This window comes from Pseudorasbora parva, chromosome 20, assembly GCF_024679245.1.
Source record: "Pseudorasbora parva isolate DD20220531a chromosome 20, ASM2467924v1, whole genome shotgun sequence".
Lineage (NCBI taxonomy): Eukaryota > Metazoa > Chordata > Actinopteri > Cypriniformes > Gobionidae > Pseudorasbora > Pseudorasbora parva.
This window is the reverse complement of record NC_090191.1, coordinates 24735771-24753856: the sequence shown is the minus strand read 5'-3', so window position 1 is coordinate 24753856 and position 18086 is coordinate 24735771. Positions and strand designations below refer to the sequence as shown.

Sequence of the window (18086 nt, the reverse complement as noted above, 5' to 3'; positions counted from 1 at the left end):
AAACTCCTAATTACCACTTATTAATAGTTAGTAAGTTTGTAAGTAAGTTTTTGTTAAGATGTACTGGGTAGGATAAAGGGACGAACAATATGGTCATGTAAAACAAACCAATTATATGTACTTTAAGTACTAATAAACATAAAAAGTGTTACCAAATAAAAATCATTAAAAGAAAAACTAAAGTTTTTAGTTGTTCACCAGTATGTTTTTTTTTTTTTTTTTGCCTGCCAACTTAAACTTAAATGATGAATGAATTGTGAATTTAAAGCATTTGCGATCAAATCACAGAGAATGTCTATGTTTGAATGTCATAAAAATCCATACATTTTATATATATATATATATATATATATATATATATATATATATATATATATATATATATATATATATATATATATATATATATATATATATATATATATATAAAAATGTGCAAGTGACACAATTAACTGAGCCACTGGCACCATCTTCAAGGCAAGTGTGTACACCTGATTACTGGTCAGCTACATATCAAACAGGTTTAACTGCAATCCCAGAAATATCTCACCAACTTAAAGGGTTAGTTCATCCAAAAATGAAAATTGAATAATTACTCATGTCGTTCCAAATCGTCCTTCGTTCACCTTCGGAACACAGATTACGATATTTTCGCTCTCTGATCCCTCCATAGACACCAATTTAATGAACACTTTCAAGGCCCAGAAAGGTAGGAAGGACATCATTAAAATAATCAATGTGCAGTGGTTCAATCTTAATGTTATGAAGCGAAGAGAATCAGCAAAAACAAACAAAAATAACGACTTTATTTAACTCTTCAATGGTATTTGGTACAGCCAATTACCATTGATAAATGGTTTGTGAATTTAAAGCATTTGCGATCAAATCACAGAGAATATCTATGTTTTTAATGTCATAAAAATCCATACAATTATTTAATATATATATATATATATAAAAATGTGCCGGCATTACCAATGATAAGCCGGCATTCTGACGTAGCGCTTTGGAACTACGTTAACAGCGTAGAAGACTGACACAGACGAGAAGAAATTGTTGAATAAAGTGTTTTTTTTTTTTAGGGGAAGTATTCTCGTTGCTTCATAAAATTAAGGTTGAACCACTGGAGTCACATGGACTATTTTAACAAAGTCTTTCCTACCTTTCTGGGCCTTGAAAGTGCTAATTAAATTGCTGTCTATGTAGGGGTCAGAGAGCTCTCGGATTTCATTGAAAATATCTTCATTTGTGTTCCGAAGATGAACAAAGGTCTTATGGGTTTGGAACAAAATGAGGGTGAGGAATTAATAACAGAGTTTTCCTTTTTGGGTGAACTAACCCTTTAAAAACAAATGAGTGTTGTAGTGTGTGCTAGGAATAAGGCAGCATCATTTAGCAGACAACCCTTTGGAACAGCCTTTGTGTCATTAAAAGGCCTCAATAGGGTTTGGAACATGTCTCAGTAAACCTGAGGCATCGCAAATTAGCTTTTAAACTAGCAAACCTATTCTACCTCCTCATTCTGCCATTGGCCACAAAGCTTGTGACAGCACAAATATAAATAGCTGACTAAATACTGTATCCACACTGGTACGACCAGCCGATAAATGCACATGTGCATGTCTACATGTGCTTATCGGCCTCTTCCCACTGCATGTGATGACGAGCTGAGTGTGATTTGAAATCGCACTGCTAACACAGCACTGTGCTGCTGACTAACAGTTATACCCCAATCCACTTTCCCCTCAACTCCCCCACGCTAATCGTTGCAGGGCCCAAAACTGCTGGCCGAAACAAAACGAAAAGTTGCGCTTTTAATGAAGAGGCGCGGCCCCGTCATCTGTTTTTCCTGACACTTGGAAGGAGCAGCATTGGAGCGTGTCTGCTCAAAGATAGAGAGGAGAGTGAGAGAGAAAGTATTTAATTGCATTGACCAAATGCTCAAGAGGGGAAAGAGGAGGGAGAAACAAGAGTGAGGGGCAAAAAAAACTGTGATCGCCTAGAAGGGTGCGGATGAGAAGTGATACGCAGAATAGTAGAGACCAGTCGATATATATACAGTGGTGGAAAGAATAGGCCTACTAAAAAAGCATACTCAAGTAGAAGTACTGTTACTTGTCAAAAAATGTAGTTCAAGCAGAGTAAAAGTTCCTGTCCTAAATACTACTCAAAGTAGGAGTACAAAAGTAGCCATTTTAAAAGTACTCATGAGTAGTGAGTAGTATTATGCTATGAATGTTATTCCACCTTATACCCTGCAAATTAAAAATGTAGCTATACTCTTTTATGGATGATTCTCAGTAAGAACAAACAAACAAACAAAACATGAGATCAACAATATTTCAATATTTCTTTGACCATTTCTTTTTATTTTTGGATTGCTAGCAATAAAAATACAGCCATGTAATATTTGAGAAAGCAACCAAAAATATGGTAACATTTATGACCAACATTCTGTAGAGGTTTTCTTGCGGTTAATTAAAAAGGTTGCACAGTGTTGTATATAAACAATTTTACATAAAAAAGCAGAGTTCTTTCTTTTTAAGACGCATTCATTGTACTGCTTTAATTTCAATGGATGATTTCTCTTTAAAAAATACACTTAAATAATCAGAATTGAGTAATTCACAATTTTCGCCACTGACCATTTTTGCTTGCAATTAAAAAATAAATATGATTTAAATATAAATCAGATGTTTTATGAAAGTTATTTGCTATATGGACTATAATTTTAAATCGCCATGTGAGTACACATTACATTAAAAAATGCACTTCAGTAAGCTGACAGAAAGCAGGTTAATGTGTTTATATGTTAAACGAAATCGATTCTAATCAAGCTAATTAAGCGTTTCCAGCAGATGGCACCGTGAGATTGTGCAGGGCTGTGTATCAGTAAAATGTAATTTTCAGCTGACAATTTTTTGTAATTGTTTAAAGGTGTCATGAACTGGCTTTTTTAATTTTTTTATACTGTTGTCTGAGGTCAACTAATGATGTTCGTGTGGTTCTTACATTCAAAAACATCATAACTAATAAGTAATAGGCTATTTTCTACACTGGTTTTGAGGCTCTCTCCAAAACGCTGGGTTTTGATGGACGTGCCGCACTGGAGACTTGGAAGTAAACGCCCACGGCTAGGATTGGATGAGATTTGCATATTTAATGATCTTAAGCTCCCCTGTCAGTTCAGTGACATGAGAGAGGAGAGAATGAGGGAGAACCGGCAACCAGAATGATTTTCTCGATCACAGGACTCATAAATGTCTTTATCAAACAGTGAAAAAGTGAACATGTCTTCCCCATGTGAGCTGGAACTTCATTAAAAATAAAGCTCAACCACACATTCCTAATATTAGGATCAGAAGGAAGCTTATGCAGCGACTGTGTTCTTCCACAACCAGGAATAGCGCAATATCTTCCTCGGCATATTTATTGTTGTTGACCAGCTAACACGAGCCCTCCATGAGTAGGTGGGCGGGGCTACTGGATTAGACTTGCGGTAGAGGCGGTGTTTCGTCGTGCACTGACGTCAGTATAACGCACAGGACCATTTGCGGAGCCCGTTGTCTATAAAAGCTTTTCTTTGACTAACAAGGAAGTTTTCAGCTCTGAAACTTAGAGGATATTCTTATATTACCATGACCTTTTATATATCAAAAGCTCAAGGGAAAATTTCTCAATTCATCACCCCTGTTAGGCAATTTCATGATTTTAGTCATCATACGGTTACCAGCAACAACTCCCTTTCATAAAGCACACTTGCATAACTCTAGGCTGGTAGCTATGGTTGATTTGACATGGTGACACAGGACTGCTTATTCATCAATCTAAGCCAATCACGTTGACAGGAAAAAAAAGAAATATAATGTAGCGACGGCAGGTTTAGAAAAAATAACGCAGTAAAAGTACCAATACATCACTTTAAATGTACTCAAGTAAAAGTACACTGTTTTTAAACTACTTAAAAAAGTACAATTCCTGAGAAAAACTACTCAATCACTGTAAAAGTAGTTGTAATTCGTTACTTTACACCACTGTGTATGTTATACAAATAATCTTTGACCTAAAATTGTGCACTTTAGTTGTAGATTTGTAGCATGTACTGTATTTGGAGCATCGCCTTGTTTTTAAGCATCTTGCAACATCAGAGTTACATTCTCAAAGCTTGTCAAACCAAAAAAAATTGAAACACAAAAAAACACATCTTAAGGCTTAATAAAAAAAATAAAAAATAAAAAACTTGATTTAAAAAATATAACTTTTGCACAACACACAATAGCTAACCCATCCCTGAACCAAAACTACCGGTAGTTTAAACTGCTGATATTCTGTTTCATCCGGCACAATCAAACCCAACCCAATGAATCTCCATATTTACCTCTCTGTTATGATGCAACAAATGTCTTTGCCTTGACTTTGATTGAATAGAGTGTTTATTTGAATACATTGTTGTGCTGAATGGAACAACAGACGTGGGTGGACTGAATCAGGCCTTGGCTTTATGGCAGGATATAATTTGTATTTACCAAAGTGCCACCTGTAGTCCAGCACAAATATGCTGTCAAATTCTGATCTGAGGTTACAGAGTGCAAACATTTATAGAACAAAATATCTCAGGTAAGAAGGATAAATGATGCCTGCAATTTTCACTCGGAAATTACAAGGATAATTATTTGCCTGCAATATTATCAATAAAGCTGATATTATAATTCAGTGCTGTTATGTTTAAATAAATACAAATCACAAGAAAATAAAAAAGGTCAATTTAAATGCTACAAATTAATTTAGGCATCAATTATGAGATTTGCTAAAGACTACTTTACTATTTACGAAAAAAGGAACAAATACAACTAAATATACATATTAATCCATAAATATCCAATCCATAAATAGGTTTATTATTTATCTGACATCAACCTTCATGTCATTCCAAAACGAAGAAGTCAAACAGGTTTGGTGACCTTTGCTTCCTCATATCTGCGTACACACAAAAGCCACTGAAACCTACTCAAAACTATGTAGTATACATGCCAGACCAGTATGTGGCACTGTAATTCTGCCACAGAGATACACTAAAAAATATATATTTATATATTTATATTTTTTAAGCGGTTTTAGGCTCCAAAAAATTGATATGAGGGTGAGTATAAGATAGTTGAAGTTGACAAAATATTCCATTCTAGGTGAACTGCACCTTTAAACGACAAATCTAGACTGCCATTAACAATTAACCATTGAACTGACGCTTTCTCAAAGGTTGCAGCCGTTATCTAATAACTGTCCTTTAAATCGTTTAATTAATATAATATGGATATCATCCTCACTGCAGCCTTCACAGGAAATACGTGATTGAAAGGGCTTTTCCACACTAATCAGGTTTGATTGAACAAGGTTACATCACCACGAACCCTGGCAGCGAGAGCCCTGCAGAGAAAAGGACAAAGCACTGAATCATGGGTAATCAAAGTCCATGTGTTGGAAATGAGGAGATAAATGTGGCTGGAAGGTGATGGCTTCAAAGAAGTTGAGTAAGTCAGGACAATGCAATGCATTAAAACTCTCCGAGAGCTCTCATCGAGACAAGCGAAGTTGTAGGCTACTTAAGATGGATGCAATTGCCATCAGCCATTTGCGGATCACCGTCCTTTTGTAACCAAGTAACAAAAAGCACTATTTCTCCTTTACATGTTACATATTAAACCAATTAACTCAAGACTAATTTACTAAGTCTTATTTATGTCTGAATTTAAAAGGAAAATTCTGTCATTATTTAGGTTAATTCATCCTTAAGCATTATTCGCTCAAATGTGAGCCTGGAGGCATACAACAGAAACTTTATATCTTACATCTTAATTTAAGATATGATAAGTTAATTAAGGATTTGTCACAATTTCGTGTTACAGAAGCAAATCTTAACTTGATTTAGGATTCTTATCCTGTCTTAAAAAATCTCATCATATCTGTTGTTAGGAAAACTGCTCAATCGAGTTCGGTAATCAACTATTCGGTTCTGTTACCAAGCAACCAACAACGCGCAAACTGCTTCTGAAGTAAACCTAAAATCAAAATGAAGAAACAATGGTGTGCTTTAATTTTCATTGTGGCAGAGAATTATTTTTTTTTTACTTTTTTTTTTTTTTGCGAAAGGTACAGTATATAAGCTGTGATTCAAATATTAAAAGAGCACTAGGTAACTTTTGTCATAAACTCTGTCATCCTACATCAGGGGATGCGTGCGTGCATTTGTTGACATAACCATGATAGCCCTGAACTAGTGATGAGCGGTTCATCTCATAACCCGCAAACCCTGTATGTCTATTAATGGTTGCGGGTGCGGGGCGTTTAGTAAAAATATATACAGTGGTGTGGGGCGGGCCAAATAATTTCATAAACGCGGGATCCGCGCATCACTAACAGTTACCCTGAACACTGCAGGAGGAGTTCACATGCAGTTGTTCTGCTTGCGTCGCGTGTGAAATGTCTTCATCCCAGGTACAGTGGCATATGTTTCAGCATGTCATATGAATATAATTTCATGGGTCTTATTTTTTTCAAACGCCAAAGGATCGCGATGCTTATGTTAACAAGCCAGCGTCATTATAGTAGCCTAGTCTATTGGTTACCGTTTTACAGAATCTATGATACTTCAATTCAGTGTTTGAGTGGTAGGTAATAATCACCATAGCAAGCATGACAGCCAAGTCAGCATAGGTCGGGCAGGCCTCCTTCAGCTCACGCCAACAAGCAAACGCTGGTCCAATGTTGATCCTCGTCCTGCCTTTAATCCGATCACTTTTTCGTTTCATCTTATTGCTTTCCTCCAAAAAGAAACCTTTGCTTTATTTTTGCTTTTTCTTAGATTTTTTCTGTGTTGTGCAAGCCCAAACAAACGATAGTTGTCTCGCACTTCCGAATTTAAGGAAGTGGGGTGGTGGTGGAAGTGACGTATTTGCTGTAAAGCAGTGGAATGTTGTAGTTCTTTTGTTCTTGGGTTACTACCCGAAACCCGAAGTTTAAAAGTATGATTAAAAACGATACAGACCCCGTCAGGCTATGGCAGACATGTCATTCAACCTATTGTAAGTCGATGTATCATCACAAGAGTCTTGAAAATATATTATGAAGGTTGAAAAGTTACCTAGAGCTGGTTTAAATAATGTGTCATTTTTCCAGATCAAGTAGGCTATTGACTGTATAGGGTAAATTTACTATAGAGTGTGAAAATTATACAGCTGTGGTATTTGTATAGGGTATGAATTCTGTATAGAAGTTGTGACTAAAACTAACACTAAAACTAATAAAATCTAAACTAAAACTAAGAATTTTCACACACTAAACCCACTTTTTTTAAAAACTAATTAAAACTACAATGAATTTGAAAACAATCAGTGAAACCTCTGGAAAATACTTTCGTTACTGTGAGTAGTTTTTCTCACAAATTGTACTTTTTTTAAAAACAGTGTACTTTTACTTGAGTACATTTAAAATGATGTAAAAAGAGCCAAGTAGCCTAGGCTAAATTGTACATAATGCTAGTATTTGAATTTGTTTTTAATTGGTCAGTATTGTTTACGTTCTATTATTCCATATTTTTAGTTTGATAAATGTAGTTTAATCTAAAATCCCTAATACTATATTAATGAAACATGTTGCACTTGGCGATCACGGTGGGGATTGATGTGGTAGTGGACCAGGATGGTCATTGAAGAAGTGAAGGAGCAGTATCCCCCAATAATGGTGGGGTAATTCGCACTCTGATAATGTGTCGTGGGAGTATTTTATCATCAAAGCACAGCACATCCTCTGGGTCCTCCAAAAGTCTCTCCATTATCAAACGTCGCTGCTCTACGTCTTGCATAATTAATAAATGTAACGCCCTCTCGAAAAAGGCTTTTTGTACTGTGAGTTTTACCATTGGATTTCAACAAGTTTTAAAGTTTAGGACAACAGTGGGGTTTCCTGAAGCTAAGACAGCTTTTAGGATTTTTTTGTCAAGTTAGGATCCCTCCGTAATACCCGCTTCCTATCCATAGTTAAGATAAGATTATGCATTTAAGAAATGTCATTCTGTAATAACATTTGTCCTAAATGAGGTCCTAACAGAAATTGCCATGGTTACCAAACAGATAAGATTGGTTTCTAGAGTTAAGATGTTTCTGTACTATGCCTCCTGGACCACAAAACCAGTCATAAGTCACACAGGCATATTTGAGGCAATAGCCTAAGCCAACAATACATTGTATAGGTCAAAATAATACATTTTTCCATTTTTCTTTTGTGCCAAAAATCATTAGGATATTAAGTAAAGAGTTCCATGAAAATATTGTGTAAATTTCCTACTGTAAATATATTTTTTAAAAAAAGTATTATAAGTATAATGTGTTACTTCATTTGGACAAGGCGATTTTCTCAATATTTAGATTTTTTGCACCCTCAGATTCCAGATTTTCAAATCGTTGTATCTCTGCCACATATTGTCCTGTAGAAAGGGTCCTGTAAAGGGTTATCTGCTAAATTATGCTGCCTTAAGCCAAGCACACCCTACAAAACTCATACTTCTTGTCTTCAAAGGGTTAGTTCACCCAAAATATTGATGTATAAATCTCAATTTCAAAAAATGTATATGACTGGTTTTGTGATCCAGGGTCACAGATAACAAAAGTGCTTATGAAGCATTAAACCTCTTTCAACTAACCTTCACTGATACTACACACCAGTGAGCTTCTGGTTTGGTATTCTGAGCTGGGCTAAGTCCTGCCTGAATGGCTAAGAAGGGTCAAGTCATTAGTGCAATTAAACCTAAACCCTCTCTCTCTATCCATCACAGTCTCTCTCCATCCATCTCTCTAATAATGTTCTGACATGTCTCTCACCCACATAATTTCTCATCACCTTCTCATTACTTAGCCTTCAGCAGGACAATTATAATACACTCCTTAAACGGACAGTCCTCTTGGGGCAACCTGGTGTCGAGTGCCTTGTTCAAGTGCATAACAGTGATCAGACAGAAGAAGGGTAAGTTTGTGCAGTCACCTGTATGTCGAAATTTTACAACCTAGTTTCTAAAAGGGAAAATATTCTACACTTTGGCATTATAATTAAGTTTAGCATGACTATTTTCCACCCTCTCTCTGATCCATAATCCACGTCCCAAACAGATGGGACACAATAAGACAAGTAAGAGACAGAGACAAGTAAGGGCTAGTTAGCACTCCACTCCCCACGTGCATCAATGAGCCTTGGCCACCCATGACCCTGTCACTGGTTCACCACGGTTCCTTCCTTGGACCACTTTTGATAGACAATGACTGCAGACCGGGAACACTCCACAAGAGCTGCAGTTTTGGAGATGCTCCGACCTAGTCGTCTAACCATTTGGCCGCTGTAAAACTTGCTCAAATCCTTATTTTTGCTTATTTTTCCTGCATCTAACACGTTAACTTTGAGGACAAAATGTTCACTTGCTGCCTAATATATCCCAACCACTAACAGGTGCCGTGATGAAGAAATAATCAGTGTTATTCACATCACCTTTCAGTGGTCATAATGTTATGCCGGATCGGTGTGTGTGTGTGTGTGTGTGTGTGTGTGTGTGTGTGTGTGTGTGTGTGTGTGTGTGTGTGCGTGTGTGTATGTATATATATATATATATATATATATGTGTATATATATATATATATATATATATATATATATATATATATATATATATATATATATATATATATAACAAGTGAATAATAAATACTACAATAGTAAATAAAAGTAAGCACTATAACATAATATAATAAAAGAATATAAAGAACATAAAATATATAATATACAATCAATAATATATCGTACATTGTTTAAAATAGTTTGATTATATATATATATATATATATATATATATATAGTATATACACTGTATATACACTGAATATAATATGTAATATATGTAAATAATATTGTTACTACTACTACTACTACTACTACTAATAATAATAATAATAATAAACAATAAAAACATTATATAATACAGTATGACATATAAAGAATTTTGCATATACTATTATAATAAATATGGTTAGTCTACTAAATGAAAAAAAAGGAAATGTAATCATTTACTTAATTATATAAATATATCACATTAAACTTATAAATAATACTCTTTTTTTATTATTATTATTAAACGCCATGCTGCTCACATTTGTCATCAGATAACATTGATCACCCCCGATTAAATAAACCAAAGACCCCCACAACCTCTCATTTTCCCACTAATCCCAAAGGATAAGCCAGGAAGCCACCCTTCACTGGCTTTTATTATCTGTGCATGGGTAAAAGCTGCACTTGCTATGAGGGGAGAGGCCAAGGTAATGAAATTATTCTCACACTTTATGACATAGCACCAGATGCCGAGGGCTATACATTTTGTATATTATATTTATTTTTTATGGTAAGAGCTGCCTTACCTAAAGAATACAATCTGTAATCCATTTATACTTTGAATTTAATGCAGGATCAGTGAGCTAAACCACAATTAGTTTAGACTCAAAATTCAGACTTAAAATTACAGTAGACAGGTGTCCCCTAATACAGAGTCTATCGCTGATGCTATATTTGTTCCTTGCTTCATAGAAACACCATTAGCAAATCAAGCTTTTTTGCTCAACTAACCCTACATGCCTATACACACACACTAACCCCCAGACATACACACAGCTTTGGAGAATGCACACACACCACAGCCAATAGCACTGAAGATGCTTCACTATGCCAACACTAATATTGATTCTGCAGTGTTTGGTCTGGAGAGGAATGCAGAAGAAATACTAAAGAAATATCATCTGTACAACATAACAAGAGTGCTAGAAACACTCCTTGAAACTGGCATCAGCCTGATAAGGAAGTGAAAAATACAGAGGAAGAAAAAGCAATGGGAAACGGTCATGAAAAGCAGGAGCTAAATGCAAATAATTACATTCAACTCACCATATAATTGTGTGTAGAAGATAGCAATTACTCCCCATGTCATGTGTTACTGTGTAAATTTGCTCAGTAGCTCACCTGATACGGCATTCCACTTGGGTATGGGTCCCGTGAAACATGAGTCACAACCAGGGCCAATTAGTGACAATTATAGGGGCCTACTAAATCCAGTAGTAATGCTATATATCCCACTACTCTTATGAATCATAGTATATATACTATAGCGTCAGCTTGTATGCCTGAGAGTTTAATGAAAACCACAAAAATATGCAATTAGTTAAAGGAACTGTATGAAAGAAATGTTTTTCAATTAATCATAAAATGGCCCTGATATGTCACTAGATATTAAGAAATCATGTTCATTTCAAATACTTATATCACTGACACCAGTAGTCCGACCAGGATATTGTCATTTAAAGGGATCCCATGGTGTTGAGACTTGTATGGCTTAATATAACATAAATGATGTCTCTTACTGAATTATGTGGTAGAAAACCCATGAAAGATCTACGTTATTTAAAAAATCGATTTTATATTTGGACCATGGGCGGCGCCATTTTGTTTGCGTTCTAGGTTGATGACGTAGAGTGGTTGAACTCCTCAATCAGCTGGCGTTACCCGTTGCTATTTTTACCACAACGCAACTCGAAAATTGTTTCAGAGTTAAACAAAACAAATGAATTGCTTTGTAATTGTACTTAAAACACACTCAAACATACATGTGCACACAAACTCACCTACACAAGTCACAAACAGCTCGGCGGGCGCGCGCACACACACACCTGACTGCTCTGTCTCAATCGCATGCATCATCACCAAAACATCCTGCCTCTCTTCCTCACGTTACTTTATCCCATCGTCCTACCTAGATATTTCCCTCTGCTGGTCACATTAGGCATTATAGTTAATCTACTATCAACAGTCTATCTAGGGAACAGGATGTGTTGAACAGGATATCAACACAGGGAATAGATTGAGGGTTATGTATGCGCGCGCAGTGCGTGCGTGTGTGTGTGTGTTCGCGCCGATCTGTTGGGGTGTGTGTGTGTTCGCGCCGATCTGTTGGGGTGTGTGTGTGTGTGTGTTCGCGCCGATCTGTTGGGGTGTGTGTGAGTCTGTGTGAGAGAGAGAGTTTGTGTGCACATGTATGTTTGAGTGCGTGAAGTCGGACAGCTGTTTGTAAATCGGCTTTACTTATTGCGGTGGAACGTGAGACTGAATGACTGCACTCGAACATGTCCACTATGGTGTCGGACAACACTACAAATGTCCGTCCCTTCAAATAATGCCCTATTTAAGGGTATAGGGTCGATTTCAGATTCAGCCCCTGTCGTGGAGACAGAGCCTGTCGTGTGCGCGCCCGCCGATCTGTTTGTGACTTGTGTAGGTGAGTTTGTGTGCACATGTATGTTTGAGTGTGTTTTAAGTATAATTACAAAGGAATTCATTGGTTTTGTTTAACTCTGAAACAATTTTCGAGTTGCGTTGTGGTAAAAATAGCTACGGGTAATGCCAGCTGATTGAGGAGTTCAACCACTCTACGTCATCAACCTAGAACGCAAACAAAATGGCGCCGCCCGTGGTCCAAATATAAAATCGATTTTTAAAATAACGTAGATCTTTCATGGGTTTTCTACTACATAATTCAGTAAGAGACATCATTTATGTTATATTAAGCCATACAAGTCTCAACACCAGGGGATCCCTTTAAAAGTTGTTTTTGCAGCCCTCAACTGATGTTGACATGTTGTGTTTTGGCCTGAAGCTCCGCCCTCCACCTATCTACCAATCACAAAGTCAGTAGTGTTTTGGCATCCAGGTTTCCAGATCTGCTCTAGTTACCACAGCTGCAGCTACAAACATTCCTGCTGGATCCTGCAGTCAATCTGGCAACCTCGAGTCAGGGGGGGAGGGGAGAGGGGATACACCGCTCTACAGTCATTGGAAAGTGATTGCAGTACCAGTTTTGGCCACAATCTTACATACACTTCCTTTAAAGAAGTTTTCCAAATATCTCCTGTTTCTCCCCTTCATAGAAATGGTTTAGTCCGATGGTTATTATTTATTTCAGCTCAGTCAGCGACACACAGCAGAAGGACCCAATACAATCGCAAGTCCCACCCCAGCTAGTAAACAGAACCAGAGTTAATACTGCCCCGAGAACAGTTAAAAGTTAAGTTAGAGTGGAAGTGGGAATGACTGAATATGTCAGGAAAAAATTTGGGTAGCCTACCAGTAAAGTCATGAAAAGAAGGAGAGTGCACACGCCTTCCTGCCTGTAGGGGAGACAGGGGGCAATTGTAACCTCTCAAATTATACCAATTAGAAAAAAGACTGAACCATGAAACTAATTCAGTGGAGATCCATCTCTGCCTGCCCAAGGACAAGTGATACCTGTTAAAGTTTTCTGCAAAGATTCATTCTTGAAGCATGAAAGTATTTTTTTTCCATTTGCAGTATTTTCCTCATACTGTCTTAACCATTCATGTCTATGAATTTCTCGTCTCGTTTTCATGACCATTCTTTCTGTTGTCTGACATTTGATATCTTGGTCAAACATTAGCTAACAAACACTAGCTAGGAGGGTAGCTTGTCATGGGGTGTTACAGTCGGGGGCATTACAATAGTCCCAGACACTATCAAAATAGTGTCCAGCTTAGTAAGAATACAGAGATAGATTGTTCTAATAATTTAAGAAAAGTGTTTTGTGTTCAGTTTAAATAGCTGTGTAATACATCTCTAAATGTTGTATGGTAGCATAGTCCCGTGGTTTATAGTCAAAGTCTTTGAGTGCCTCTCAATCAGGGGACCGGGGTTCAAATCCCACCATGAACAAATTTCTCATGCTTGCAAAATCTTCAATATCTATGAATCGGAAGTTGTCTTAACGTTCAATACTGCCATAATGGCATAAAATGAAAATATTTATTAACATATTTAAATATAGAAAATAGATTTTTTTCTTTCTAATGTTGTAACAATAATGTAATAATGTGAAAAGTTTTTTGTGTTCAGTTTAACTGTTTATGTATATGAATGAACTATACCCTACAATATGTATGTATACTGTGTTATCAATATATTTAGTGGCATAGTCCAGAAGTTAAAGGTTTTGCCTCTCAATGTATATCCCTTTGACTGAGTAGACCCTGTATACTCTTTGTTCACGGCATACTGTTCAGATAAAGGGAAACAGCCAGGGGAGTGTCACTGTCCATATTGTAATGGATATAGCTATATTCTCTGAAGTGTATTTTGGTATTTTGTATTTTTGGTATTTTGTATTTATGCCATGTGTTGTTACAACTGCCCCCATATAGTGTTACGATCGCCCCCGCATGTGGAGGCAGATGTGACATTTGACTGTCAAAAAGATGTCTAAATTGACAACTTAGAGCTGTAATTGATATCTGAGCAGAATATTTGACCGGTAAAATGTATGGTTATTTGATGGTCAGTTACAGCTGATTGGATCTAGCATTCTGCCCGCTTTAAATCAGACACAGAGATAAAAAGTGTGTTACATTAATTTAAATAATAGTATGTTATCCTGCAGCCGCCTTAGAAGTTGATTGAAGATCTTTTTGAGGACCATTGGTTACATTTTTTTTTAGTGTTTTTTGTTTTGTTTTGTTTTACAATTTTATTATAAACAATTCTGGTTCTATGGGCGTTAAATTCAAGATCCTGAAGCAAAACTAATCAAGACCTACTGCGGTAAACAAGCGTGTTGCTTTCAAAGCGCTAACTCGTCTCTGCGTTGCATGCTTAGATTGTTCACGCTGTGGCTGCAGCAGGGAAATGAACTGTCAGGACTAAAAAACATAGATTGTGGCGTTTTAAATCAGGGGGAAAATCTCTCAGGCTGTTTTCCATGGGGAGCACCTCTCTGCTAATGATGAGACAAGCTACAGAGAGAGAGAGAGAGAGAGAGAGAGAGAGAGAGAGAGAGAGAGAGAGAGAGAGAGAGAGAGAGAGAGAGAGAGAGAGAGAGAGAGAGAGAGAGAGAAAGAGAGAAAGAGAGAGAGAGAGAGAGAGAGAGAGAGAGAGAGAGAGAGAGAGAGAGAGAGAGAAAATATGGCATAACGAATACACGCTCACTCAAAAGGAGCAAACCTAAAAACAACAGGAGGTAAACCATGCCACAGTATTTTTAGTACAGAGGGTAACCAAAAATAAACCTCTATAATCCACAAACAAATATCAATACAGATGGTTAAACAAGCATCTGCAGCACCTGTTGAAAAGCATCTCTAAAGCCACAGTCTCTTTCTGATATCATCACTGCCTTGGTTACCATGGCCTCCCATTACAGAAATCAATATCTAAAGACACTGTCTTCATTCCAATGCATGAGATTTGGGTCACAGCTGAGCAGAGCATGCAATTCAGCACATCAAGACAATATACAACTGGTGCATAACAATCAAAGAGACTGACATTATTATTGTTATTATTACACAAATATGATTAGTTTTTGTTAATTATAATAACGATGATAACATGCTACACGTGGATTTATGGTCAAAAAAATGGTTTGATGTTGTTACCTTTTCCATTTTGGCTGTTCTTATTAATTATTTTAAGTAAATTATAAAAATGTAAAAAAAATGGTAAGCTTTGCTGAAAAGTCTATATTATGTTGTTTATTAATGGCACGTGTAGCGCTATTGGGGCACGTTGTCACAAAAGGTCAACGGGTGTTCAATTACCTGCAGCCTATAATTATTACTAGGCAAACACTTTGGAAATGTTCACGGGATTTAAAAATAAATAAATAAATAAATGTTTTTGTAGCCACGACATTAAAATTACTTTTAACAATTAACCTACCCTGAGAAATACTACCCTTAGAAATACCTACCCTTTCCCCGGTCCTTCTAAAACACAATACAGATTATCGTTTTAGCTATACAAGATTCAAATTACATGACTTCGAGATTTTAATATACTATAAAATTAAATTAAAAGGACGTTTAATCAAAATACTATCAATATAAGCCCCTGTCCTGCATGATGCATTGATAAAGCGCTCGCGCCTCCAGAGGAATGCGCGCGCTCAATCCTACTGCTGGTTAACGCCTTTAAACCTTCAGTTCAGACTTAAACAACATCAATATGGTGACAGTTTAGTGCTGAACTAAATCCTAAATGCGATTAAAACTGTCAACCCGGCCAATTCTGTGTACAACTATACCACCAAACTCTGAGTGCGCATTTTTGCGCGAGCTCATTGCGATTAAAAACAACGTAACGCTACGGCATCATGGACATGTCAAACAAAAGCGACCAGTTAACGGCAAACAATAATCATAAGGGGAAATAGGAACATATCCAGCAGTTTGCATTAGTTTTTGGCCATTAGACACTTTAAATACTCGCCTGGTATGTATAAAATCTCGTCCCGTTCGGCGGGTGGACCTTTGGGGAGTTAGTCCCCGTGTTCATCTCTGAGAAAATCATATTTCCCCCAACGCAGCGCAGAAGTGGTCAGCAGTATGTCTCCAGCTGCACAGTATGAAGTAAATCCTTGTCGTCAAGTTCAACTGATCAGGGATCAGTGTCTCCCCAACTGACGCTGGACTCCTCGCATCCACATAGAATGACAGAAATGATAATTGCGCTCCTTTTTATGCACGCTGTATGAATAATAAGTCAGTAAAACGCTGACATAATCAATCAGGGATGTGAAATGTCACTGATATATACAGCAGCAGGCTCCATGATCACAGCACGGATGCTGTGTACCCGTGTGCTGGACCAGCCCATCTGTTCGATAAGCTGCTGCCTTCTCATATCATTATGCAGCATCACTGCCGGTAAACCAATCGGATATTGGAATCCGAGGTGGGCGTGGCTACATGGGGACTCTCACTGTTGATGCTCAGACTCAGAGATAATGAGTTGGATATTTATGAGTATGCTTTAGGGTCCCATATACAAATATGTAAAAGTCCTCTAGGGAAACAACACAATTTTTAAAATATTCCATGATAACACCAGGTGCTAAGTAGCTACTTTATGATGGGAAACCAGGGGTAATTGTTACTTTTTACTCAAGTAAATATTTACCAGGATAAAAAATGTATATTCATATTATATACACATACAGTATATGTGTATGTGTGTGTGGGGGGGGGATGTTTTTAAAATACATATATTTAACATATTTAATTATATATTTCTCAGGGTTATATAGTATTATATTATATACTAGTATGTATGTATGTATATGTGTGTGTGTGTGTGTGTGTGTGTGTGTGTGTGTGTGTGTGTGTGTGTGTGTGTGTGTGTGTATGTGTATATATATATATATATATATATATATATATATATATATATATATATATATATATATATATATATATATATATACACACACACACACACACACACACACACATCTAAAGGATTATTAGGAACACGTGTTTTAATTTCTCATTAATACAATCATCTAATCAACCTATCACATTACAGATTCAATGCATTTAGGGGTGTGGTCCTGGTCAAGACAATCTCCTGAACTCCAAACTGAATGTCAGAATTGGAAAGAAAGGTGATTTAAGTAATTTTGAGCATGGCATTGTTGTGGGTGCCAGACGGGCCGGTCTGAGTATTTCATCTGCTCAGTTACTGGGACTACAAATAGGAAAAATGGTCTACAGTTTGCACGAGCTCACCAAACAGTTGGACAGTTAAAGACTGGAAAAATGTTGCCTGGTCTGATGAGTCTCAATTTCTGTTGAGACATTCAGATGGTAGAGTCAGAATTTAGCGTAAACAGAATGAGAGCATGGATTCATCATGCCTTGTTACCACTGTGCAGGCTGCTGGTGGTGGTGTAATGGTGTGGGGGATATTTTCTTGGCACACTTTAGGCCCCTTAGTGCCAATTGGGGATTGGTTAAATGCCATGGCCTGACTGGGCATTGTTTCTGACCATGTCCATCCCTTTATAACCACCATGTATCCATCCTCTGATGGCTACTTCCAGCAGGATAATGCACCATGTCACAAAGCTCAAATCATTTCAAATTGGTTTCTTGAATATGACAATGAGTTCACTATACTAAAATGGCCCCCACAGTCAGCAGATCTCAACCAAATAGAGGGAT

The 18086-nt window shown here is 36.9% G+C and overlaps 1 protein-coding gene across 14 annotated transcripts in view; it reads right to left on the bottom strand.

The window, feature by feature from the left end:
- The window catches only part of ppfia2 (PTPRF interacting protein alpha 2), a 225527-nt gene that overhangs the window by 139761 nt on the left and 67680 nt on the right, over positions 1-18086 (bottom strand). For 2 of the 14 annotated variants that reach the window (XM_067427563.1, XM_067427564.1), the window contains exon 1: positions 16354-16743. The exons of 11 other annotated variants lie outside the window; for them this stretch is intronic. In XM_067427563.1, the coding sequence (XP_067283664.1) occupies positions 16354-16434 (81 nt within the window). In that variant the 5' untranslated portion in view covers positions 16435-16743. Of the gene's footprint in view, positions 1-16353; positions 16744-18086 lie in introns of those variants that run through there. One more of the 14 variants, XM_067427565.1, reaches the window with a different exon arrangement.